This window comes from Harpia harpyja, chromosome 2 (genome assembly GCF_026419915.1).
Source record: "Harpia harpyja isolate bHarHar1 chromosome 2, bHarHar1 primary haplotype, whole genome shotgun sequence".
NCBI lineage: Eukaryota > Metazoa > Chordata > Aves > Accipitriformes > Accipitridae > Harpia > Harpia harpyja.
Genome location: NC_068941.1, coordinates 17080850 through 17107150, shown reverse-complemented (window position 1 = coordinate 17107150; position 26301 = coordinate 17080850). Strand labels below are relative to the sequence as shown.

The window sequence follows — 26301 nt, the reverse complement described above, 5'->3', positions numbered from 1 at the left end:
CAGTATTTCAATGTAAAGTTGATTTGCAACCATAATTTAAAAGAAGTTTTAAAACTGTTGCAATTTTAATTTTTGAAGCAGTGAACAGGGAGACAAAGAAGTCTGTAATTATTCACAGACCTGTTTCCTCTGACATTCCATCTACAGTTGAAAGAGGTCTGTCAGATGAAAAACAAAACACAAGTTTAAAGGAAGCATTTGTTTAGCACAAAGGTTCTTTGGGTTTGACCTTATTTCCTTTTGCTTGTTTTTGACAAGAGACTGGTAATGCTGCCTCAGGCCACAGGTGTTTGAGTAGGATGGCATCTGTAGTTACACAAATGGGGTTGATTTAAGAGGTGTGAACACATCATTCAGTTTAATCCTGCCTCCAATTTACACTTGGATAAAGCAGCCTATATTTTGTGTTAATTTTAAAAACTACTTTCTGGTTCTCTTGACTGAAAATGATGCCCTGTTTGTTTGTACGTGACTACCACGTTGGTGTTTGCTTCAGATTTATACCTTACCACAAGCTCCATTTCTCCATTCATGTATCTGTATCCTCAAACTGTGAGTCCCTGAAACTAGAAAAGATATTAATAGAAGTAACTAGAATCATAGAACAGCCCAGGCTGGAAGGGACATCAAAAGATCATCTGGCCCAACATTTCATGGGAAAGGCAGCCTAGATGAGATTATTTTAGCACACTGTCCGATTGCATCATGAAAACGTCCCACGATGGGTACTCTACTGCATCCCTGGGGAGGCTCTTCCAATAAATGATGGTTCTCACTGTAAAAAATACTACTTTCTTATATCAAGATGAACCTTGTTTCTATATTTAAAAACAAGTATTACCTTTCATGGCAGAGGGGTTTGTGCATGTATAGCAGTCTGGGTATAAAAAAGGTGTTTTCCTATGTTTGTATAAAATCCTTTCATGCTGTGGGAAGACAAGCCATGAGTGAGCCTCAAGTAACTGAATAATACCGATCTCCCAGTTCTAATTCCCAAGGGTACTGGATGCCCCTAACCATTGCTTCAAATATATGTGATTTGTATAGTCATTACATTTTTGTTTTTAAGTTTGACTTTGTGGGTTGAAACCATTCCAACTTCGAGCTCAGCTTGTGGCTGGTTTCTCAGATAGAATGGCTTTTCTCAGAAAAAAGAAGATTCACAGAAATTTAAATATTTTGTGGAAATAGTGTAATTCCAGTAAATGTCTGACAGAATGGGTATTTTTTTGAAAGATGGCCTGATTTCCCAGCAAAAACCTGGACATAAAATATAAAACCTGCAGCCTTTTTTTTTTTTTTTTTTTAATTGAAAGGTTATTGTCCTGTTTTTCCCCCATGTTCTCTTAAAGCTGAAACTTCACACCTTTTTAAATATTTCCTCTTATTTTCTAGACTGCTGGTCATTCACACTGTTTTCCTCTGAACTGTTGCCATATCTTTCTTGCCTCCAACATCCAGGGCTGGATTCAGTTTTAAAATTCGAGTTCATACCAATGACCAATAAAATGGAAAGATTACTTTTCTTACAAGTTGTATTTTTATTTGTGTTTTCAGGTATGACATCTATATTCTTTGTTTCAGCATAAATTGCATACTGATATTCAGTTCATGACCTTCAGTAATCTCTAAATTCTTTTCTGAAGAACTGTTAACTAGCTGTTCTGTTCCCTGTTCCAGGATCACCAGTTAGTTCTACCTAAATGCAGTATGTTGCTTGCTTTTTGCACTGAGTAGCATCCTGTGTTTTGTAGGTGGTTTCTAGAAATTGTCAAGATTGTTTTGAATTCTGAAGTTGTTCTTCAACATGCTTTCTCTTCCTCCTAGTTGGTATTATTTGAACATTTAAAATGGATTTTTCTATCCTGTAATTCAGATCCTTCATGAAAATACTAAGTAGTAAACTGGACCTAGGACAGGCACCTGTGGAACCTCACTGAGTAACTTTTTCCATACTGACAGTGAACTACCGATAACCAATGTCTATATAGGATTTCCTAACCAATTTGCACTCACTTAATAATAGTTGCAGGTGAACTATCCTTCCCTAATGTTTTACAAGAAAGTTATATGACGGTGAGAAAGAATTTACTAACTTACATAGAAGATTAGTTTGATGACATTTCCTCTTGATGTATGGGCTGGAATGTTTTCATGTTTTCTCTAAATGCTTGGGAATAATCTGTTTGTTTATTTATTTATTCCAGTATTATTCTAGGAATTGAAGTTAAACTAAATCCAGTTTCCCAGTAGGTAAGACAGCACTTGCTTAAAGCCCAGCCAGTCACAACCAAGTCATTTTCATTTTGAGTGAAAAATGCTTAATTAGGTTATCTGTATGATACTCAGTAGAATAAAATGATTGAAGTTGCTGGATTTTTTGCAACCTTTTCACTTGGTCCTTCAGTTCATAAAAAAAGAAAAAAAAATTCTAAGGTGGTGCATAAAAGGAAACATCCTGTCCTGGTTTCAGCTGGGGTAGAGTTAATTGTCTTCCTAGTAACTGATACAGTGCTATGTTTTGAGTTCAGTATGCGAAGAATGTTGATAACCCTGGTGTTTTCAGTTGTTGCTAAGTAGTGTTTAGTCTAAAGTCAAGGATTTTTCAGCTTCTCATGCCCAGCCAGTGAGAAAGCTGGAGGGGCACAAGAAGTTGGCACAGGACACAGCCAGGGCACCTGACCTAAACTGGCCAACAGGGTATTCCATGTGACGTCCCATCCAGTATAGGAACTGGGAAGTGGGGGCGGGGAATCTCTGCTCGGGGACTAGCGGGGTGTCGGTCGGCAGGTGGTGAGCGATTGCACTGCGCATCATTTGTACATTCCAATCCTTTTATTATTGCTGTTATTTTATTAGTGTTATCATTATTAGTTTCTTCTTTTCTATTCTATTAAACCGTTCTTATCTCAACCCACGAGTTTTACTTCTTTTCCCGATTTTCTCCCCCATCCCACTGGGGGGAGTGAGCAGCTGCGTGGTGCTTAGTTGCTGGCTGGGGTTAAACCACGACACATCCCTATCCATTTGTAGCTTCAAAGGCTCATACTGAGTGTGACTCACTACTGTTTTTACTGCGTAAAAAAAAACTTAATGTTTCCTACTTTTATGATGTGTTAAGCAGAAGTTGTTGAATACTTAAATATTTTGAAGCCCATTACAAAAGCACATAAGTAAAGTTACGAAATACACCCTGAGATGCTCAGAGGAGGAGAAATGTCATTTTCCTGCTGTAAAATATTAGAAATGTCCAGAAGAGAGGCTTCTTACTAAGATTGGTAAGGAGGGATAAAGCAAGGTGCATTTTCACTGCCCAAGGTAAAGCTCCACTGAATCTGTAGGGTCCGTCTTGCAAATATTTTCTTTCCATAGAGAGGTAAAAAAATGAAGAAGCTGCAAGAGTAAGCATAGGATTTGTTTTGAGGGACCACTGAGAAAAAGACAGCAGATGTATTCCATGCACTTTTTATTTTCAGTGGGTGAAAAATTAAATCACAAGTTCTGATTGCAGAAAAAGTGTAAGAGCAGGTGTTGAGTTGGCATTGTACAAAATTGCATGACTATTAAGTGGCGGTATAAGTAAAATTCTAAACATTCTGGGTTTTATATTAGAACAGATAGATATAGCTTGTAAATTAAATGGAGTTTTTTGTTCAGTTATTTATAATGCTGTAATCTAATTTGTTTGTGGACTGAATGAGTCAGATGTCCACTTCCTATAGGGATATATACAGGAATAGATAGACACATGTATGGATGCATTAATATATACATATAGGAATATGTATGTGTACCTATATAAATACAGGGATGTGTGTGTAGGTATGTGAATGATACCTAACATTTACATGATACTTTCATCTGATTTAAATCATCATATCTATAGTAACTGCATTAATTAATAGTGCAGCCAGGAAGATAGGAGAATTTACAAGAATGAGAAGTTAGTCTTACAGACGTTCATGTGTACGTCCTTTTAGATGTAAATATCTTGTACTAGTTCTCTTCAGTTCTCTCACCCAATAGTGTATTTTTTATTACTTGTGAACGGAAGCTGTCTATATATGCTTAGGACTGATTGCTTGGGAGTATAAAGTTAAACATGTACTAGTAAAGATTGTTGTTTGCCTTGGAAGCAAATCAATAAATTTGCTGGGTAATTTTTGTGTAATCAAATTTAAAGTTCTTTGACTTTCAGCCTGGTCCCTGTCCTAAAGGCTGGATATAATCTGATGTTCATTAATCTTCAAAGCTAAATATTTGAGGTGTCAGCAGAGTAGACTTCAGTCATGATATTTGGATGCAGGCGATTAGTGGCTGTCAGTACATAAGGGAAAGAAAACAATAATAATTGAGTAGCCTGCTACAGATACAAATGGAACATTCTGCTTGGAGCAAACATGATTTTAGTGGCAGTTCTTTGCAGAATGAGATTTTTAACCTCTTCTTTAAAAAAAACTCTGTTTGTAAAATAAGGTCTCTGTTTACCAGTTACCCAAATGAAATGCTACTCATTGATTATTGTAGGAGTGTTCATGTTATGATCATGTTCAGTTAGCTGTACTCACCCCATAGTTTGTCCTTCCTCAGGGGGCTGGTAAGAAATTGTTTTATTAATATGGTTACTAGTCATTTTCTCATATAGCTATTAAACATGCCAAAGTCACTTTACACACATTGAAAAAGGCAATGTCATATTTTAATTTTTTTTTTCTCACATTAAATCCAGCATTACTTGTCATCCAAGTAAGCACAGGCTTTGGGTCAGAATCTCATTTAAAAAATATTAATTTAAAAAAATATTTTTATTCCTGTGCTTTGAATGTGTTTTTAGAAGCAATACCAGTCATTATAAATGTGTGCATTTTTCTGCATATCAGAGAATAAGACTATTATAGTCTGCGATAGTTCTACTATATTAGTGTAAAATCTGCTAAAGTTAATTGTGAATTTCATGTTTATGCTGTTGTATCTTGCAGAAGAAACACAGTCTGAGTGTGCTGATAAACATAATGGCTAGTGCTAGTTTGTATAGATTCTTACACTGCCAGCGCTCATCACTACAATATTTGAGTGCTTTCTGTTTTGTATTAAATGGTTAATTTCTATCATGCATGAAATTACGTAGACCTTAAATATGTGCATCCCAAAGTTTTGGATAACTTAGTAACAAAAGCAGTCCAGGGGAAACAAGGAATTTGTACTTGTAGGAGTTATTTGCTTCAAATAGGTTATAACAAAATTAGATATAATATATTTCTATATTATTCAAAAGCATAATAAGAACAGATATCTGAAAGTGTACTTGTTCTAAAAGCAGCCATCAAGGCCATTGCAAGTAATGCAGGTGTTTGTATAAATATGTGTGTATATAGATATGTATGTATGTACATGTATATATACGGACATATGTATGCATCTGTATGTACACACACATTCAAATACAGCCAGTGCTTTAAAGCCAGTACTTCAGATAGCAATATTTCAATCTTAATGTCAAGCAATTCTGCATTTGTGAGAGAAGCTTAAAGATGACTAATTAACATATCTGATGGTGTTTTTCTAATACAGATGCATGACTGTTCTTTCCTTAAGGCAAACCCTTAAAAAAAGATAGGTTAGTGGTATGTTGTCTGTGGGACAGTGGAGCAGGCAGAGTGACATCGAGAACTCTAGAGGAAGCAATGAAAACATCATCACTAAAATCTTATTCTAAATATCTATCCTCCCACCCTCAAATGATGCAAGGATCCCAATGCTTACCTTTCAGATATTAGCAGCGAAGGTAGACGTTCACAGGCCATGGTTGCTTTCCTGCCTGAGTAAATTAATCAGTGCACAGGGATGTCTATGAGCATTGGAGCACAGGCTAGTGCTAAAATGGTGTTAAAAGTCCTGCACATACTTTTAGCTTGTGCTAACTTGGACTTTCCCATCCTGCAATTATTTATGGGCACAGTTTGGTACTTAGGAGTGTTGCAGGGACTTTTCCTAACGGGCAGTTTACAAGTAGCTACACTGTTTTGAAGGGTAAGAGAGTTTACTAGGATAGATGTACCTTTCCATACATGTTGGTTGGAGTGCTTGGAAACATTTCTGGATACATTTAAATAACTAGTTTTGAGAAAACATGTAAGTATCACAGTAGAGTCCAATGAATAAAATTTTCACAACAAATTCCAAACGTAAATCAGTGCATGCAAGAAACTGTATATCCCCTGGTATGAGAGCTGAAAGATGTGTGAAAATCATGCTGTTAATCTTAATGCAGTGGTGACTTTGAATTAGTCATCAGATTTCTATTCTGCTAGCACATAAGGATCAACAAAAGTGGAGGTAATACTTTTTCTGAAATGCTTCCAGACCGGAAAGACTAAAGGCAGGCAGAACTAGCAAGAGAATGCAAAGACAGAATGCAAAGCAAATAGCAATGTTAGATATCTCAGTGCCAGTTCCTATCATATACAGCTAATCCATAAACCCAATTTTGTCTGTCTTTGTGTGTTTTTTAGATTGCAAGTCTTCAAGTATTCCTGATCAAGGTCTCCTTAGTTCTTTCTAAAATAAGCTTAGACATTTCAAAAAATCTGCCATATTCTGCACATTAATGAAGGGGTTTTAAGTGTTTAGTCTTAATCCAGTTCTGCCTTGATTATAAGCAATGTTAAGCTTCTGTCGCTTTTTAGTCAGAGCAATGTTATGCCAGAGTTGACCACTTCTGATCCCTCCACACCCACCCCAAAAATATTAATAAATTGGACCTAATTTATGAGAAAAGTATAATTGTTCTATCTGTAATAATGGATAAAACACAGTCTATTTCATATGTTAGACTTTGATATAGACTTTTCTGGTTGAAAGGCCTACTGAACGCAAGGGTCTTATAAATAAATTAAATTAATTTGTTGTGGGGGAAAAAAAAAAAACCAAACCCACGGGGTTCTTACAGACTTTGACAATCTGGATTAAGACCGAGGAGTAAGATTATACCCATCATTTTATCATACTGTTGAAATCAATGTTTTTAATCAAGGCATTATAGAAGTTGGTGGAAAGATTCCTATTGAGTTTAATGGGCATTAGATTCAAGCTTCTGAAGCTTAAGTATTAATTACTAGATATATTTGGTAAACAACAACTTAAAGACAGTTCATAACGTCATCTTTTTGGTTTGGAACATAAAAAGTCTAAACTGATTATTTTCTTGTTCTTAGCAGGTCCTATTTAATCCATTGCTAAGAAATTGTTGATTTTTTTATTTTGAATTGTTTATGGCAAGTGTTTTTCAATTAAAAACTGTAATGTATAAATAATTGAGAGAAACTCAGCATACATTCATGAGTATCTATGCAGAGGAAATATGCACATTTAAGCAGAATTTCCCCAATTGGTTTGCCTTAAGGCAGAAATAATTTATATTCAGATAAAAAAAAAAGAATGTTAATATTGCAAAATGCAGTACTAAAAAGGTTTAAAAAGGCAAAAGTTAAAATTGCTTATGAAATTTCTTATGCCTTTGTGTGTGTGCAATTTGCAACTTTGTTTTAATTACATAAACATGTAGTGTCTTTTGCTAGGAGATTCCTAATGATAGCCAGAATAAAATTCACCTGTGGGATGGATGGCCCACATGTACCTTCTACATTAATAGAACTTTATATTATCTGTGTTGCAATTCTGCCGAGCACACTTAAATAGCAAATCCTCATTGTGCTGTATAATGTAGAAATTAAAAGTGCTGCTTTACAATCTGATTGAAAAATTAGAAGCAGCTGGTGAATAAAACAAACCAGTGGGACAACATTTGTGAAGAGTGATAAATTTCTTCCTTACTACCTATGGAGTGCAGAACTGTTACTGGTAACAGTATTGCTGCATTTGAACTATCTATCCTGCCTATTTAATGTTGTTATGTTTCCACCATGAGGTGTATAGCCAGTATCTAGAGGTCTCCATACTGTTGGATTCACAAGTGCAGGTCTGACACTGGAAGAAGGCAACCTAAAATGGATCCCATCTCTTTTTTCAGGAACAAAAGCAACTCAAATTACCAACTAACAGCTACCCAAGGCCTTCCTGTTTTCATCTATCCTTGTGTCTGTGTTAGAGATTCCTTTTTGTAAGCAACTTCTTTTGGTTTAAAATGATACCCAGATAAGTTTGTGATTTTTGATAAAAGATTAGCCTCATAATTTCCTTTATTTTTATAATGGGGTTTTTCATAGTGTGGACCAAAAAGAGAAAAGGGATTTAAAGATATAAATGCCTATGTAATTTTCTTCATAGGAAGCCTGAGTGCTAGTTAAAATGTGGCAGTGGTCTAAAGGAGAGTTGCGGTTCTAGAGAGTTAGAGACTATACATCCTTTGAGGCAGGAACCACCATTTTGTTCTGTGTTTATACAATAACATTTCCTGTATGCTTCTGTAACACTTGTATTTGGTAAGGTTCGGTGTGTGCTGTGATAAATTGAAAGCTGTATGTGAACATGCTGCTGACTGGCCAGTGCTTAGTTGCTGGCTGCCCAAGCAGCGTGCTGCCCCCTAAAATACATACAGGAGAGTTCTGCCTGTCTTTCTGTCTGCTTGGAATTTGGATCAATCTCTATCCTCAAGCTACTAATTTTCAAAAAAGTGGTTGGAACTTATTCTTCTACGGGCTTCTTACTACTTCTTACCAAATTTGGTTGAAGTTTGCTTCAAATCTAGTTGGAGGACAGGATGATCACATAGACTTGTTTCCTTTGGAGACCAAAAATGTCTTTTTGTACTGTTCATTGTCTGGAGAAAACACATAGCATGTTTCATTTGATTTTTTTTTAATTTTTCTTTATATAACAGACCATATCCAGTAGTAACCAAATACCATTGATTTATCATGATATCCCCACCTCGCCCCAGGTTGCATATCCCAGATTGCTAAGTTTTAAAATTTATTCCTAGTTGTGATTATTTATTCCAAACAACTATTTCAGAAAAAGGGGTGTAGGAATAGTTCAGACCTGAAAACTTACTCACCTTTCTCCAAATCCTGTATCTTTGGCTACATATACCTGTTGCTAAATTTTAAGTTCATGTAGAGACATATACTTTAAAAGTCTCCACATGTGGGAACTTCAGAGACAGAAAGAAGCCCTTCCTTAATGGGACATGGAATTCTGCATATCCAGGTTGACCATTTAAAACACTCCCAGTCATTGATTTTCATCCTATCCACTGAAGCTAACTCTTTCTTGTTCTTCTGCACTTACACTGTTTCACAAAGCAGTGATACTGGTTTTTTCTGGCTGCTTAAGAATTGAATACATAAGTTAGGTGAGAAAAACTTGATTGTAGAGCATAATTTTAAAAGTTTAAGCAGCAAATTGCTAGGAGATAAAGTCTTCAGATACGATGCTTTTCTCTGTCACTCAGTGGCAGACAGAAGCAGCCATAAATCCAGATAGATTCTTGGGGAGGACAGATTTAAAAGGTTTATTAAATAATTGAGCTCATCCTCATGCAACTGCAGAATGTAGTTCCCAGATGAATGACATCTTATTATTACAGGGTTGTTACTGGTATTGAACTAGCAGGTCCTGTATTGAATTGATGTTATAGAAATTAGGTATGTTTTCCATTCAAATTAGTATACTCGTAAGAAAGTCTGAAAGGAGCCTCTGGACGTGCAACATGAAAGCAAAAAGGGCCTGTTGAGTTCATAAAAAATATTCTTCATATAATTTTTTTTTACACTTATTTTTTAAAAGGTTTTGGTAGGCAGTGAGGATGTTTTGAATAAGAGAACTTGGGGAGAATTCTGTAGGGTTCTTATTTTCACTTCTGAAAATAAACACTGTGAAAATGAAAAACTTTCTTCATGCTTTTCCTTCAGTTGATTTAAATCAAGGTTTATTATTAAGCACAGGGAAATAATAATATTCTTTACACTGGGAAAAAGTAAGCAGGTTTGCCAAAAGCCTCCTTAATCCTTTCACCATCACTGTTACTTTCCTAGACTCATTCTTCAAATGGAGAATCTTTCAGTTCTGATATAACACCTAGGGACAGGTCTGTATTCTTTGTAATGAGAAGCTCTTCAAAATATTCACAGCAGTACAAGAGTGCTAATTCTAAACTTTGTAATTTGTGTTTTCCTTAAAAGTTTTGACATACGCAAAAAGTTAAAAAAAAAAATCTTAAATTAGTTTCTGTTCTTAGGTATTTAGTGATTGTAAAGTTAATTTTCAAACACATCATAAAATTACTAAAAAGTATTGCTGGTTTTTACATGGAACTATGAAAGATATATCAGAAATATTTTAGAAAAAATATTTTATGTACACTTGAATATAACATGTAGCACTCAAGTGAATTGTTTATATACCTATTTTTGTAAGAATCATATTCTTAATGTTTTTGGTATCAAATGTTGCTCTGTTTGCTTTATGTGCATGTTCATAAGACTATGACATTTAATGAAGAGATCTTTTTAAAGTATTGATAGCCATGAGTAAATTATAACTATGTTTGATCTGTGTTAAAGATTCAAAGTCCAAGGTCTTTGAATAGAACTTAGAATAAAAATGTAATTAGGTTACATCCCTAAAGTCTGATATATCTTTAAACAAGACTGCAAATGAAACTTTATTAAAACTTCAAATGAATTATTTCTTTGCTTTTTTAAATTCTTTTTCCCTCTCTTCTCTTTCATGTCTATTACTGACATTGCTGCTTGTATTTTACCTGTCTTTTCCAGGGTATTTTAATTATTTACTGCTTAATGAGTAGTACTGAGATGAAGCTTCATTCAAAGCTGCCCGCTCACTAACAGATTTTTTTTTTTTTTTTTTTTTTTTTTTTTTGCTTCAAAGCTTTGCAAGGTTTTGGACTACTGCAGCTGAACCGGCAGTTGTCATCATAAACTTTCCTGGAGGCAGTGTTTCCTTTTAGTAATTGATAAAGGAGGTACTGTTTCCAGAGGTGCCTTCTCAGTGGGACTGAGAGCTGATGGGGTTGCATGTCCTCAGCCATTATCAATAATCCTTAGAAGTCATAGGTAAAACAAACATTATGAAGCTATTAATAAAAATATATCTTACTCTTCAGAGGATCATATGATAATTCAAGTTGGAAGGGACCTCAGCAGGTCATTAGTCCAACCTGCTACTCAAAGCGTCCTTCTGAAGTAGATTATCTGCACAACAGAACAGCTCCAGTGCTGGAGCGTTGCATCTGATACTAAATTTATTATTGGAAGCTGTGAAAAGTAAGGGGAATGGGGTAGAATCTGAATAAAATGTAATCACTACAAAAAATCATTTAAACTGAGGCAAGCATTTGACATGAGTTAGCAAAAAAAGTAATTTAGTGAAACTAATCTGCTTCAGTGTCACTTTCTGTATTTAACAGATAATGATCGTATTACTCTTTGAGATTAAATAGTAATATAACTTGTTTTCATTTGGTTCTATTGAGTTAAAAAAACCCTCAAGCCCTGAAAAACAGAACTGCAAAGCGTGTGCCATTCTTCACTGTTCATCACTGCATTTTCACCTCCCTCCCCTCTCTGCATTTGGATATCTGCCTATAAACACTGAAATATTTGTGAAACCTGAAGTGTGAGCATCCCACAGAGTGTGGGCCTGCTCTTATTCAGAGCCTGGAGCCTTACATTGTGAGCTTCCTGAATACATTTTGCATCTTAGGTAGCCTTTGCATATAGAAAGCACTTTGATGCTTTACAAACATGAAAGAAGAAGGTTTGCTTGTTATCGTGAAGCAAGAATTCCATTCTCTTTAAAATGGGTATGTTGTCATTCAGCTAGAGTTCAACATTGTTTGCAACGTTCTCCTCTAGATTAAAATTGACATATATCAAAAAGTGTTTGTTTATATATAATAAAACCAGAAGAAGGCATCTGACAAATGTTGCTTTCATAAAATATGTTAACCTAAAAAGATAAAGGGATTTTAATTGTAAACCAAAATTTTCTGTGTTGGTTTGTTTGAATATGAATGTAGGACAGACAAGTTAGTGGAATTTCCATATGGGACCTGTTCAGTTTTCAGGTTTTTTGTGAAGTTGGACACTTATCTTGAAAGAGTACTTTCTTTATTCTAGTTTGCACATGGACAAAACGCTGCTAAACCAGTTTGTGGAATTACAGTGTTGCAAAGCCTTCAGATTCTAGATTCCACCTCAGACCTAAACTTCTGTGAAAATGCCTGAAATACGAACATTTTTTTCCACAGTTAAGTCTAAAGCAAAGGCAAAAATCGGTGATATAATGTAGTTCAGATAGCAAGACAGTAATTACAAGTACATTTCTAACTTTCAGAGTTAAGGGTTACATTTAGTATGAAATCACTCTTTGATTTACTGTTGTCTTTCATGTATGTCCATATGTTATATTTTGTACCACTCTTTGTAAAGTATATGTGAGGTCTGTGTGCATATAGTTTTGGGGGAAATCATATAATTGACACCAGATTCTCTTTGTAGAGTTACTCTGAGTAGTTGCAATCGGTTTAGAGTAGCTGTATGTCTCTCAGAGAAAATCTGAAAGGTTTTATGTAGAGCCAGAAGCAATTTTGGAACGCCTGGAGCTAACCCAGAATTTTGAGGGTACACTGCAGAAACTGGAAGGTAAGAGGAGGATATTTGTTCCAGTCTCCCCTACAACAGTGCCTGTTCCTCCTGTACCTACTCTCCATGCTTTCTTGTAAGAACAAGAGATTTTTCACAGCAGTTCCTCTTCTGGTAATGTGCTCTTCAGTTAATTACAGGGTTTTTTTCCTCTTACTGGCCCACAGTAAACTATCCCCAAAGCAGCTATCTTTTCGGCTGCCTGTGGGAAACCCTTCCTTCTTTGCAGTTCAGTAGTGTTGGCAGCAGCAGGGGAAGGGATTAGAGAGCAGACAGGCAAGCAACCAGAGAAACTGGTATTATCCCTAGCTTGTGAGTTGCCTCTTAAAGAACCCTTTAAGCAACATCTTTTTTAGAGCATTTTTAGTATCATAATGTGTTGATGATGCGATATAACGTACTGTGAACAGTCCTACTGTGGGTGCTACAATATGCACTGCCCTCTAGGTTTGTATAGGTACATTTTGAGCATTTGAGCTTTAAGGCAAGGAATTTAGGTCTTCAGAGGACAAGACTATGTATGATCTAATGCTCACTGGATTCCTATAGTTATGTTTGTTTTCTTTTTGGACAACAGATACTTGCTTAACTAATGACAACAGAAATAATATATCATTCTCTAAACTGCAATACCAAGGATTAGCCTAGTTCTTGACCCAGAGAAGGGAACACAAAATACCATCTTTTTGCACTGCAGTCTTAATCCACCAATGCCATATCTCAGGTTGTGTGATGCTCAACTTTCCTTTTATCTCCTTTCTTCTCCGTTATGTCCTCAAGCCTTCTACTTCTCAAGCATGCTTTCAGCTGACCTTGAGCAGCTTAGACTCCAGGGACAGTACTACTGGTATATTGTCAAATTGGGGAAATTGTCAGAATACCCCATGATGAGCCAGCATGTTCATTACAATATTCTTATGAACCGTCTATGTCATTTTGCTAAAACTCCCTGTGGAATCTTTCTGAAAAATGTTATCAGCTCCTGTAGAGTTATGGAACTGCAAAATTTTATCTTAAATCTCTTTCACAATTTTTGTCTTGCTTTTGCAGATAGCACATGAAGTCAAGTTCTTGCATCTGAGATCAGTCCCAGTTCTGTACAATTCATTTTACCTCAGGAGTCCAGAGTGGTTCAACTATTTACTGAATGAGAGCCTTGTTTTATGATTCTTGTAAGCTTTTTGTTCCACCTCTCAACACATCTCTGTTAAAGACTTATAACAACCTTTGTAGATAGTGGCTCATATTGGAAACTGTGACAGATTCTTAACTATTTCAGCATGAATAGTACTACCATAATTATCGTAATTGAACACAGGAAACTAAAAATAATACAAGTAGTTCAAGCAGTTAAACTGAAATTTAAGACCATATCTTTTAAAATAGTAATAACATTTTGTCTTTTTTTGCTACCATTAACTGTTGCTTCAAGCAGATTTTATGTCCACATTGTACAGTGAAATAACTGATTACAAAAGATGTCCTAGTTCTAGATTTAAATATACTATAATATACATAAAGCTTTATCCTTCCTTTAGGTTGTTTTTTTAAGCTAAAGTGGAATATTTTCTAAAGTCCTCAACAACTGTTTACAATTTAGAATTAAATGTGCTTTCTGCTTATACTAGTGCTGCTGAAGAAACATACTTAACAGACCTGTCACTTTTTTGTGCAATTGTTTCTGTGGCATTATTTTCATTGGTAAATGTACGAGCTGATAGAAAAGGAAATCATTAGGTGCTCTCAGTATTGCTGAGGCATGGAGCTAGAACAGGTCAGTCACTGCATTTTGCAGATTGTGACATTTTAAATTACCTGTACAGTACTGGAAGCAATCTGTGGACCTAATTAACATCTCGCCTAATTAATGTCAGGACTGTATACAGAGAATTCTAGATAGTTTTTCACGGCCTTTATTTATTAAATACTACATTATTCAAATTTGCTATCTTTATTTTCAGTATTGAAAACTTCAGATTTGTGTGCTGTTTTCTTAAGTGGGAGTAACTTTTTTTTTTTTCCCTCCTTCAAGTAATCAATGCACTGCTGAATGAGTTCATTTTAATGCACTCAATCATGCCTCTAATGTTTGTAGCTTACGGGCGCAAGCATCAGTAATGCAGGAATGTTATATGGCTTTAGTTTGGGCCATTTCATAAAATATTCATGGAATCAAAAATGTGCATCAAAATAGCGGCTGGGAGAATTACATTTATGTGCCTGCTTTTATGGCAGCTTCACATTTAAACCCATTTGTGTTAATATCTAGTCAATCTTTCTACTTAAAAAAAAAAAAAAAGCAAAATAGTAGTCTCCATATATACCCCTTTTGGTTTGATATCTTTTGATATAACAAATGTATACTTTTGGAGTGGGTTTTAGGAAGGGGAATTATAAAAGAAGTTTTAGATAATGTAAAAACGTTTCTCTTCAGTATTTACAAAATTACATTGAGTTCTTTTGCTTGAATGAATAGATTTATTTTTTTGACTTCTAAGCAACTCAGTGAAAACTGTAGCACAAATCTTTATGCATACATATGTAGCTGCTATGAAAATAAGAGCAATTTCTAAAATTTTATACTGTTAGTGGCAGAGTAATGTCTTGTATTCATATAATTGTTTAAAACTGATTCTTTACTCCCAAAATTATATTGTGACAGTGTTTACCTCCTGTATTTAAGATTAAACTATTGCTGATAAGGTTTCTTTTGTTATGCCCTGAGCTACATTAAACTATAACATTTTAGTAGTGGTATATATATGTTGTAAGAGTTACGTTTCTGGTTTTTTATTCCTTTTATAAACAGGGAAGAGATATCAGAGATTCTCAAACTCCATTTAATATACACTGAGCTAATTTCTGCATGGCAGCGGAAAAAGAAATACGCAATTGCTGTTAACGTTGCCAACTGAAAATAGCTATACTGCTTTGTGTAACGTTTTGCAAATAGATTTTTCAAATATAGAAGTCCTAGAAACACCTTCTGGATTTTCTCTTTGAATTCCTAGAGATGTAAAAGATACATTAGTACAAACTATTCCAAGTGATTTTCCTACTAATTGTTTTTCCTCTCATTTTGCCTTTTTTTTTTTTTCTCTCTTTCTTCTTTCAGTTGATAATAAAAGTCATTTAAAAATCTGCCTTGTCACTGCTCAGGTGACATAAAAATACTCTCAGAAGTGTTCTGTAATTGGCTTATTACTTTCTTTTAATGCTTTTCAAGATTTTCAGGCAGCATCTACCTGTGTCTGTGCCTAACAGTTGCAGTAGTTCAGTGTTTAAAAATTGGAATGCACTGGCCAAATCAATTCCAACTGAACCGACTCATGACAGTGAATAAACTGGCCACCCCCCTGAAAACATTATTTTTCCACAACATTTGAGGTTCACATAAGCTTTATGGATTAAAGAAATAGGCTGGTATGTCATTTGCCAATGAGAACAAGGGATTTCCGATTATTTTGATGGAGGAATGAATTCCAAAGTCTAAAATGTTTTTCCTTCCATGAATTTGAGAGGTCTCCAAATAGCTAGTATTACTTGAAAGAGTCTTCAGTAAGCAAATTCCCAGCCATGTGAGGACTTTCATGTCAGGAATTCCATCTCTGCTTCATTTAGGAAACTAGCAGGTATTTTGTTTTCTTGCTCAGCACCTTCTTTTTTTTGTATCTCTGTGAGCAGATTGTGTTACTTTTTACTTCATAATCTTTCTTGGTAATTCAGTGAAGCCAAATGTAATTTAGTTCCATTTGAATACTACCAAAAAATTATATTGCTTTTGTATGTTGAAGCTTGATGTAGATGGATTGTTTCTAAAGAGGTTTCACTGGGATCTGGCAAAAAGGATGTCAGGTCACAGCTCTTATGGTTAGGTCAACTCTTAAGAACTATGGGGTACATGGAATATATGAGTTCAATTTCTAGTCTGACAGAAACTTTCTCAAGGGGATACTGCAAGTGAGGAAGCATGGGTAAGAATTACCATACCTGATAGTTCTAACAATCTAAACAATAGTTCTGAAGGTTGCCTGTATTTATTTACTGAAGTGATGTGTCCTGTTAAGAGATTATATTACAGAGTCTTAGGAGAAATTCAGATACTGTGTTCAGCTTCAAATTATGTATCCAGGTGATTCTATTCATTTGTTTGCTGCTTCCCATTCTTACTAGAAGTTTTTGAGTTACACCTGAATCAAACTCTATTATTCTAAAGAATCTATTACACATGTGGTGAAACTAGATCACTTAAATGTATGGCAATAACCTTTCAAAAGGATAATCAGCTGATAAATAAACTTTGGAGAGAATTGCAAGGAGGAGTCTGTATGTGCTTATAAGTATCCAAGCAAATAAAATGCTAGATCTGGCTATTAACATTAAATTTCAACTCAACTTTCTATCATTTGTCACAAAGCCAACACCAGCTTCTTCAATTAATATCTTAAATCTGCATTTAGCAACTTGGATAACTGGATTTCTTTTGACTTCTGGGTTGAACTTGCCCTAAGAAGTTAGCCAGACTGGATAGGCAGAAACCCAAATCCAAATTGGAAGCCTCCTTAGAATGGACAAGAGTTTTCATCTGGGTTAGCAAGTCTACATCTCTGTTTCCTGTTACATGTACTGTCAGTGAATCCTTAAACAACTTGTACTGGCCATGATAATTTCACTTTGCATTTCTGTTTGTTCAGTCTGATGTCAAGTATGTGATGTTTTGGAAAGAATGTACAGGTCTTTTCCTGTCTGTTTACAGGGTCTGATAGCTACACTGGAAATAAGATTTTTTTTGCCAATGTTTTGGGCCATCTTTTTGATACCTGTCCCTAGCTAAAGCGGAACTGAATAAAGCCTGCTGTTTCCCCTTTCACCTGGTACTTCACTCTTCAGCACTTTTTGTTGTGTCCTCTGGGATTCTTAAATGAACCATAGGTTGTAAAGCCTTAAAATGATTTGTCTGTGAAACTAATTTAATTAGTTGCTTCTTTGAAAGAGAAGTTTCTTGTGCTTGTCAATTTTAGTTGAACTCATTTTAATCATCAGAGAAGCTTAATATGAAAATAAATTTAATTCTAGTAAAGAGTTCTGTTTTATATTGCAAAGTTGAAAGCATGGTTATAAAAGGGTAACATATGCAAAAGACGAATCTAAATTAAGTTTATAAGAGGAATCTGTCATAGCTGTTCTGCTGCCTCTAGGTTGGCTGGAGGCCTGGGGAACTAGCCCTGTTTTCTCTCAGAATGCTTAAAGAAGGTCCTTCTCCAAGCTTCTCTCCCTTACTTTCCTGCAATTGGGAAACAACTTTTCTCCTTCCTGGTTTGTGTTTTGTTTGTTTTGTTTTTTTTTTTTATTTGAATGCAGCACTGTAAAAACAATCTGCAAAACAGTAATCATTCCGTATAAATTCCTTATAAATCATGTTTCAGAAGAAGTGCAAACTGCAAACATGTCTAAACGAACTTAGGTTTTGGGTTGTTTCAGCTTTTAATAGAAATAACAATTGATATATTGATGATCTATGGGGCAAGATTCCTCCATCACGCGCGCACGCGCACACGCACACACACACACACAAAAACTTAAGAAGGAAGGGTCACACTCACAGTTCTCCCTGCTATAGAACATTCTTTTTAAAACAAGGTACTGTGACCAGAATGCTTTTATTGGGTTTTTTACGTAAATGGTCTCATCTTACCTGCTTCCTAGCAGTTTTTCTGTACCCATTATGTATAAGGTAAAGCTTTTCTGTTCTTTCAAAGGGCTTTGAATTTCCATTGTCCAGAAAGCATGGAAATCACCTAGATTGCATGTATATGCGGAGATAAATCTTGCTGAAGGCAGAGGGGAGGGAGGAACTACTCGCGTGTTAGAATGTATTGAACTTTATCTTCAAAGTTTCCATTGCCTTAAAGACGTTTGAGTAACTTTACATTTGAAGACCTTAAAGTGTATTACTTCAGGCTCAATAATTAATCTATTGGTGGTTAATGCTCTTCCAGTAAATTTACTACATAAACTCACCAGATTTGGCCTAGTAATAACTGTTGAATAAATTCCTTCTCATAATACTTCTTTTTTCATCAATTAATTTATTTGAATAAAGACTTCCACCCCACCCCACCACCCCCCACCCCGGTATTGAAACATCTATTCTCCACATTTCAAATCTTTCAGCACAAGTTTTCATTATGCAAAAAGAAACTTCAGGAACAGTTTGAATTGTGATTATTTATGCATAGATATGGTTTTGAAATATGAGGTCCACAAAGGCTATATTCATAAGTCTGTAACAGATGTATTTGCTAGAAAATTCTGACTTTGCATCCTTGGTATCACACCCCCCCAACACTGTGAATCTACAAAGGAAAGCTAATTTAACATGTGATAAGTATAAACTGCAGCATTACTGGTAACTGTGAGACTTGGCAGTATTTTCCAGTGATCTGTAAGTTATATGTTGAAGATACTTGAAAAATCTGTGAAATGATGTCTGCAACTTACTTTCTAATGAGAAAATTATTATAGACTAATAACTTCTAAAAATTTTGTTGATTACCCTGTAATTACAAATGACATTTTTCAGGTCATGTCATGAAAGCTGCTGAGCATTATGAAGCATTTTATCAGCTAACAGAGGGTTCGACATGGAAGGATGAGACAGGCCATACTTACAATTCACTGGCGTGTGAGCATCTCTGGAGAATTTATACATTACTAGCAGACAAAATGTTAGAAAATAAAGAACACCAACAGGCCATCAAAACGCTAATAAAAGCTTTAAAAATGGCAAAAGAAGGTAGGTGGAAAATAACACTTTCACATTCCTTTATTTGATGTGCATGCCATGATTTTCCCAAGAGTAAAGTAGAAATTGTCAAGTGTTTGACTGGGTGATTATTTCCTATGAAATTCAAAGACAAATGCTATCAATACCCTTCCAGATCTCACTAAAGCAGAAATGCCTTCTTGCTGACAACAAAGAATCTTTTAGATTCCTTGAAAGCTTTATCTCCAAAAAAACCAACCTTGTGGGTATAATAGTATAAAACAGTGAACCCATAATCAGAAAGTGAGGTCACTGATGGAAGCTCAGCTCACTGATTTTGATTGGCTAGTCAATTTGGCAATTTTTGAGTGACATTATCTGCTGGAACACTACCTTTTCACTCTATGTAGTTTTTTAGTACTTGCAAAAAACAGGTTTTTATCATGAGCAAACATGATTTCTTCTGTATATCTTAATACATGTAAATACTTTGAAACCTAAAGTAAAAAATTACAGAATCGCAGAATAGCTGAGGTAGGAAAAGAGACCTCTGGAGATCATCAGGGTCAGCTAAAGCAGACTGCCCAGTACTATATCCAGTCAAGTTTTTAGTATCTCCACAGGTGGAGACTCCATAACCATTCTGGAAAACATTTTCCACTGTTCAAATACCCTCACAATAAAAAAGTATTTTATTGAGTTCAGATGGAGTTTCAGTTTGTGCCCATTGCCTCTTGTCCTGTCGCTGAGCACCACTGAGAAGAGCCTGGCTCCCTCTTCTTTACACCCTCCCATCAGAAATTTGTACACGTTGATGAAATCCGTGCTGAGCCTTCTCTTCTGTGGTCTCAACAGTCCCGGCTCCCTCAGCCTCCTCTCCTGGGACAGGTGCTCCCAGTGCCTTAGTCATCTTTGCAGCCCTTTGCTGGACTCACTCCACTGTGTCCCTCCCTCTCTTGTACTGGGGAGCCCAGAATGGGACACAGCGCTCCTGGGGGGACCTCACCAGTGCTGAGTAGAGGCAAAGGATCACTCCCCTCGACCTGCTCGTAATGCTCTGCCTAATGCAGCCCAGGATCCCGCTGGTCGCCTTGGCCATGAGCGTGCATCGCTGTCTCATGGGCAACTTGTTGTCCACCAGGAAACCCAGGTCCTTCTCTGCCAAGCTCCTTGCCGTCCCGTCAGCCTGCAGCCTAGGCTGCTGCCTGGGGTTATCCCTTCCCAGGCGCAGGACTTTGCATTTCCCTTTCCTGAACTTCATGAGACTGCCATCGGCCCAATTCTCCAGCCTGCCGAGGTCCCTCTGAATGGCAGCACAACCACCTACCTGGTGGGTCAACCATTCCCCCTCAATTTTGTACTGCCTGCAAACACGCTGAGGGTACGCTTGGTCACACCGTCCAGGTCGTTAATGAAGATGTTGATCAGCGTTGGTGCCAGTATTGATCCCTGAGTACACCAATAGCGATTGGCTTCCCACTGGACTTCATGCTGTTGCTTACTACCCTTTGAGACCAGCAGCTAAGCTAGTTTCCAGTCTACCTCACTGTGTATTGATCTCAGCCATATTTTATCAGCTTGTGTGTGAAGATGTTATGGGAGACGGTGTCAGAAGCCTTGCTAAAACTGTGAGAAACAACATCCACTGCTTTTCCTTCATCCCCCAAGCCAGTCATCTTATCCTAGAAGGCTATCTGGTTGGTGAAGCATGAATTTCCCTGTCTTAAATCCATGCTGACTACTCCTGATTGCCACCTTGTTCTACATAATGGCTGTATGAAGCTTCATCCATGTGTGGATAGGTTTAAAATTGGGGAAAATTAGAATAGCATTTCAGTGTTATGTATAATGTGAGATGTTCATCTGCTAGAAATACCATGCTCTGGAGCATTTCTTACACACGAGTGTGAACAGAAAAGAAAAGGCAAATCTTACAAGTTGACTTTATGAAAATGCACATGATTTTCCAGAAATCTTAATAATGCTTGTTTCTCAAAAGCTGCTGTTAAATGATCGCTTCTTCAGGCTTAGTTTTCCTGGATGATTATCCTAGATGATTATTGGAGTGCTTCTCAGAAGTAAGATAGGTGGTCTCAAATAATCATCTTTTTCCATGCACAGCAATTGAAGAGCCTTTCATGGTATTCCTTAAGGGGCATATTGTGCATATGAATTGCATGTACAATTAATATATAATATTAATTCAATATTTATCACCAGATATATTAGTTTTTTAAATTTAATAATGTATGCCCAACATTAATCTGTTAGACAGTCTTTGAGTAGTAGTTGGGATAGATAGAATTAAACTAGCGAAAATTACAAAAAAAAAGAAAATATTTTCCAATTTTAAAATTATTTTTGCCACAAATAAGTATATGACTATACAGGCAGATAATATAACACAGCAATCTATAGAAAAGTATAAAATGTAGTCATTGAAGCCAAGGCAAGTTCCTAAAAAGAAATATCTTTATTAGACCAGCAGATACTCTTCAAAAAAATGAGCAAGCTTTCAGGCATCTAAGCCCATGTGAACTTTGCTATTTATTATTTTAAAAAGTGCCAGCAAATTATTTCTATTTCAGGTTTTTTATTATATTGTCATTGATTATATTAATTCTAAAGAACAAAAGTTTCTCATCTTACCTTATCTCATGAAGAATAATATTTTAAAACACGATTTGAAATCTAAATGCTTTTAGTGGTAATTTTTGGAGAATAACCCAAACAGGACTTTGGGTCCGAGAATTCAATTCTTTCCAGTCCAAATGTTTAATTTGTGAGGGTATATGATTGTATTTGGCTAACTTTTTCTTTTAATTAAACTACTAAATAATATATTTTGTTTCTATCTGCAATTTACATTAGTAGATCCGTTTTATGAGTTGCCTGTTAAGATCTTTTCTCTTGGGAGTATGTACCCAAATACTGAGAATGCCAATACAGTTAATCAGCTGAAGAAGGACACATGTACCCAAAAACTTCTCCATCTTTTCCAGGTGCATCTATTGATCAAATACAAGCTTTTAGCTTTCTTTACATCTGTTGTCTATAATATATGCTTAAGTCACAGCTATGGTAAAACTGCTGCTACTAATATTTACTGTGATAACCGAAGGACTGCTGATGAAGTTTCCTATCAACTTCTTCCCATTGCTAGTGAAAACTGCTGGAAATGAAGAGATTGTCAAAATGGATCTGATTCCTTTCCAAAACTTACTTTGACCAGGCAGATGTTCCAGTGCCCTTACTTCAAATCCATCACTTTCATAGCTTCCTGAGACATGTAGTAAATATCACTATGCACAGTATACTTGCCCTTGTTCTCTTTAAATTTAAGCTTTAGAAGCTGCTTTTCAGATGAGTTCTCCAGTCCCCATTCCAGAATCATAGCCTCTGTCTGTGAAGCTCATATTTAACAATTTAGTTAAACCCATACTGGCACTGGCTGCTATTGGTAATACCCATTCTGTCCTTCTGGACCACCATCTATGTTTATGTATTTTATGAATTAGGATTAGATATTACCCATTTCAGATTCTCAGACTGTTCTTAAGTGCAGAAGGAAGTTTTTTGTATCCTTACCAACTTTTCACTTATTATTTCTCTGTGAAACTGTATTTCTGTATTATTTTGCCTTATTAAGCCTTTTAAGGGATGTTGAATATTGGAATAGGCCATCAGGGTTTTGAGTTACAGGCTTTTCATAATTTTATGTGACATATTAAGTGCTGTAGATAGAGCATTACTATGGCCTCAGCAATTACAACATTCAGAAAGTTCCAGAACTAGATGTAGGCTTCTGTGTGTTTGGACATAAAGAATTTATTAGCCTGATAATTGTAAGTAGAAGATCTCCCTTTTCACTGCAACTGTATTTATTTATGCACTTTACAAAATAGCAGTTATGCTTCCGGTTGATTTTCCACTCTTTATTATGTTTGAGCAGATGGACACTGAGCAACAGAAAGACTGGATTTTTGGCTATTTTTAATATAATTTCAACTACAATCTTTCTTAGGGATACTCATGTTCTGGAGGGAAATTTTTTAATATAGTGTGATACAGTAAGCATTTAATTTATATAAAATTCAGTATTGAATGAATGATTTTCTATTAGGGAACACTATAAAAAGACTAGCAAGCAGTGTTTGTTAGATAAGTATGAGTGAAATAAAACCTGGCATGGAAGAGTGTGATGCGCCTCAGTTAGCAACTGCCTGTGCAGATTTTTCTATGACTACTGCTTGCAAGTATAAGTTATCCCTTATTTTAGCTAGTCTGGCCTACAGTAGCTTGCAAAATAGCCATGAGAATAAGAAATATGAACCTGGTCTACTGAAAGTTCTCTCTTGGTGTTTCACTAAGATTCACATTAGCAAAGTGCATGGGTCAATATATTTTGTATTTATATATTAGGGTGTATTATATATTTGTAGCTACTTTTATATATGAATATATAGAGAGAGGCTACTATGATTTTCTAATGTGAAGACACTGTGAGTATTATTAAACAATTCATGACAGAGAACATTACAGCACATTAAATTGATTGTACTGCATTACTTACTGGAAGGTATCTTCTCTGACTTTGCTCAACTTTCTTGTTGAACTTCGTTTAAATCCATAGCCTGTATTTTTAATTACCACTATATAATTTTGGAAAGAGATAAATGGCAAGGGTAAGGAGGAGGAAAAACTTACTACAGTATTTAAACATCTGTATGTTATTTAAGAACCTGCAAGAACTGTCTGTATTAATGTAATTATGTTCAGATTACGCTGGTAACTGTAACTTTAATCCTTTCTTTAGGAGGTGATACGAAGATGGAAGGAGAAGCTGCATATTGCTTAAGTTTAGCATATCATTTTGCTGGAGAACAACAGACAGCGTTATCAGTAAGTTTATTTTAAAGTTACTTTGGCTTTCCCAATGCCTTTCTCTGCCTCCCTGGCATCTTAGGCATTTTGGAGTGTGGAAAAGACTTGGAGAGACTTGGCTCATGGACCTTTTATAACTGTAGACAGGGATCCATGTGGCTTAAGCAATTATGGTTCCAATAAATTCCTGAACTGATGGAGTCTAGGCTTCCATGCTGGGATCTGTAGAAATAATATAAATTGACAATTCAGGTTATATGTGACTAGCTTTCCATTTCCTGTATTCATACATATATAAAACAGGTTTTATTTACTTAGGTTTTTGTATAAAACACCAGTTTTGCAAACTACTTTGATACAGCATATTTGTGAGCAAAAATTAAAATATATCAATATTTGTCAGCAACAATTAAAATATATCAATTCACATGTTGAACTTTTCAGAACATCAGGAATTTAGAAGAAATATTAACTGCTTTTGGTATGAAAAGCTGTAATGCTGATGTAATCCCTTCTGTTGACACTTGAGTTCAAGCTCCTCTTCTCATGTTTCCCTTGAGCCTCTTATACATAAGAATTCTAAGACAATGAGAATTCTACGTGTGGAATTCTAGTCTGGAAGGAGGGTTCCTCTAGTTCATCATAGATCAGTGTGAGAAGAAAGATAAGCAGCAACTCGATTTGTCTGTGCCAGTCATCAGAGAAGTCACAGTCCTCCATGATCCTCTTAAAAATGTTTTGTGGAAAATTAATTTGTTTGAATATGTTGTCCATGATTATTGCAAATAATCAGCTGGATAATTACTGTTTCTATTTCTGTTTGTTCCTTTAACTGCAGAATGACTTGGTATTTTATTAATGAACATGTTTTATAGAGGTCATTCTTTTGATAATTTGTTGTGGTGGTTTATTTTTCTCAGAAATAGACCAAAAGAAGTCACAGAGTGAATTCAACATGGGTTTCAATATTGCTTACTTGGCTTCTGCAGTGTAGGAGGGGTTCTAGATTTCTCTCGTGAAATATCCTCTTACATGCTTTTAATGTTTTGTGATATGATGACATGGTTTAACCCCAGCCAGCAGCTAAGCACCACACAACTGCTCACTCACTTCCCCCCCACCCAGTGGGATGGGGGAGAGAATCAGGAAAGAAAGTAAAACTCGTGGGTTGAGATAAGAACAGTTTAATAGGACAGAAATAATAATAATAACAATAATAAACCATAATAAATTGACATCATCATCATAAATTGACAATGATAATAATAATAAAAGAATTGGAATATACAAAACAAGTGATGCACAAGTAATTGCTCACTGATCGATGCCCAGTTAGTTCCCGAGCAGCGATCCTCCCCAGGCCAACTCCTCTCAGTTTATATACTAGACATGACGTCACATGGTATGGAATACCCCTTCGGCCAGTTTGGGTCAGCTGCCCTGGCTGTGTCCCCTCCCAACTTCTTGTGCCCCTCCAGCCTTCTTGCTGGCTGGGCATGAGAAGCTGAAAAACCCTTGACTTAGTATACACACTACTTAGCAATAACTGAAAACATTGTTATCAGTGTTATCAAGATTCTTCTCATACTGAATCCAAAACATAACACTATACCAGCTACTAGAAAGAAAATCAACTCTATCCCAGCCAAAACCAGGACGTATGATTTTTCCAAAAGTTACTGACCATCTTTATACATAAGTCTTCAATGCTGATAGACCTATCTTCTGTGTAAATCAACTGAATGCTGGGAAGTGGGAGCCCGTTCTCACATCAGTTGCAGTCAAAGTCTGTAGCTGAATGTGAAAATATTTCAAAATTAAAAAGCTACATATAATTTTATAAAATTATATCTAATAGTTGCAACAGCAATGAGAAGAGGATATTTGATCTCTTCCAAGAATACAGTATGACAGATTAGAGTAGAATTTCTTGTACTAAAGTTTATCTGCATTGTTTTTTGACTGACAAGTGTGCTGGCATTCTTACCTGATCAACTTTTCTGTTAAGTTTCTGAGAGTCACAAT

At 35.8% G+C, this 26301-nt stretch overlaps 1 protein-coding gene across 1 annotated transcript in view; it reads left to right on the top strand.

The window, feature by feature from the left end:
- The window catches only part of TTC29 (tetratricopeptide repeat domain 29), a 151545-nt gene that overhangs the window by 42022 nt on the left and 83222 nt on the right, over nt 1–26301 (top strand). Inside the window, exons 6-7 of the mRNA XM_052815364.1 lie at nt 19210–19422; nt 24209–24294. Coding sequence (XP_052671324.1) covers nt 19210–19422; nt 24209–24294 — 299 coding nt within the window. The remainder of the gene's footprint in view (nt 1–19209; nt 19423–24208; nt 24295–26301) is intronic.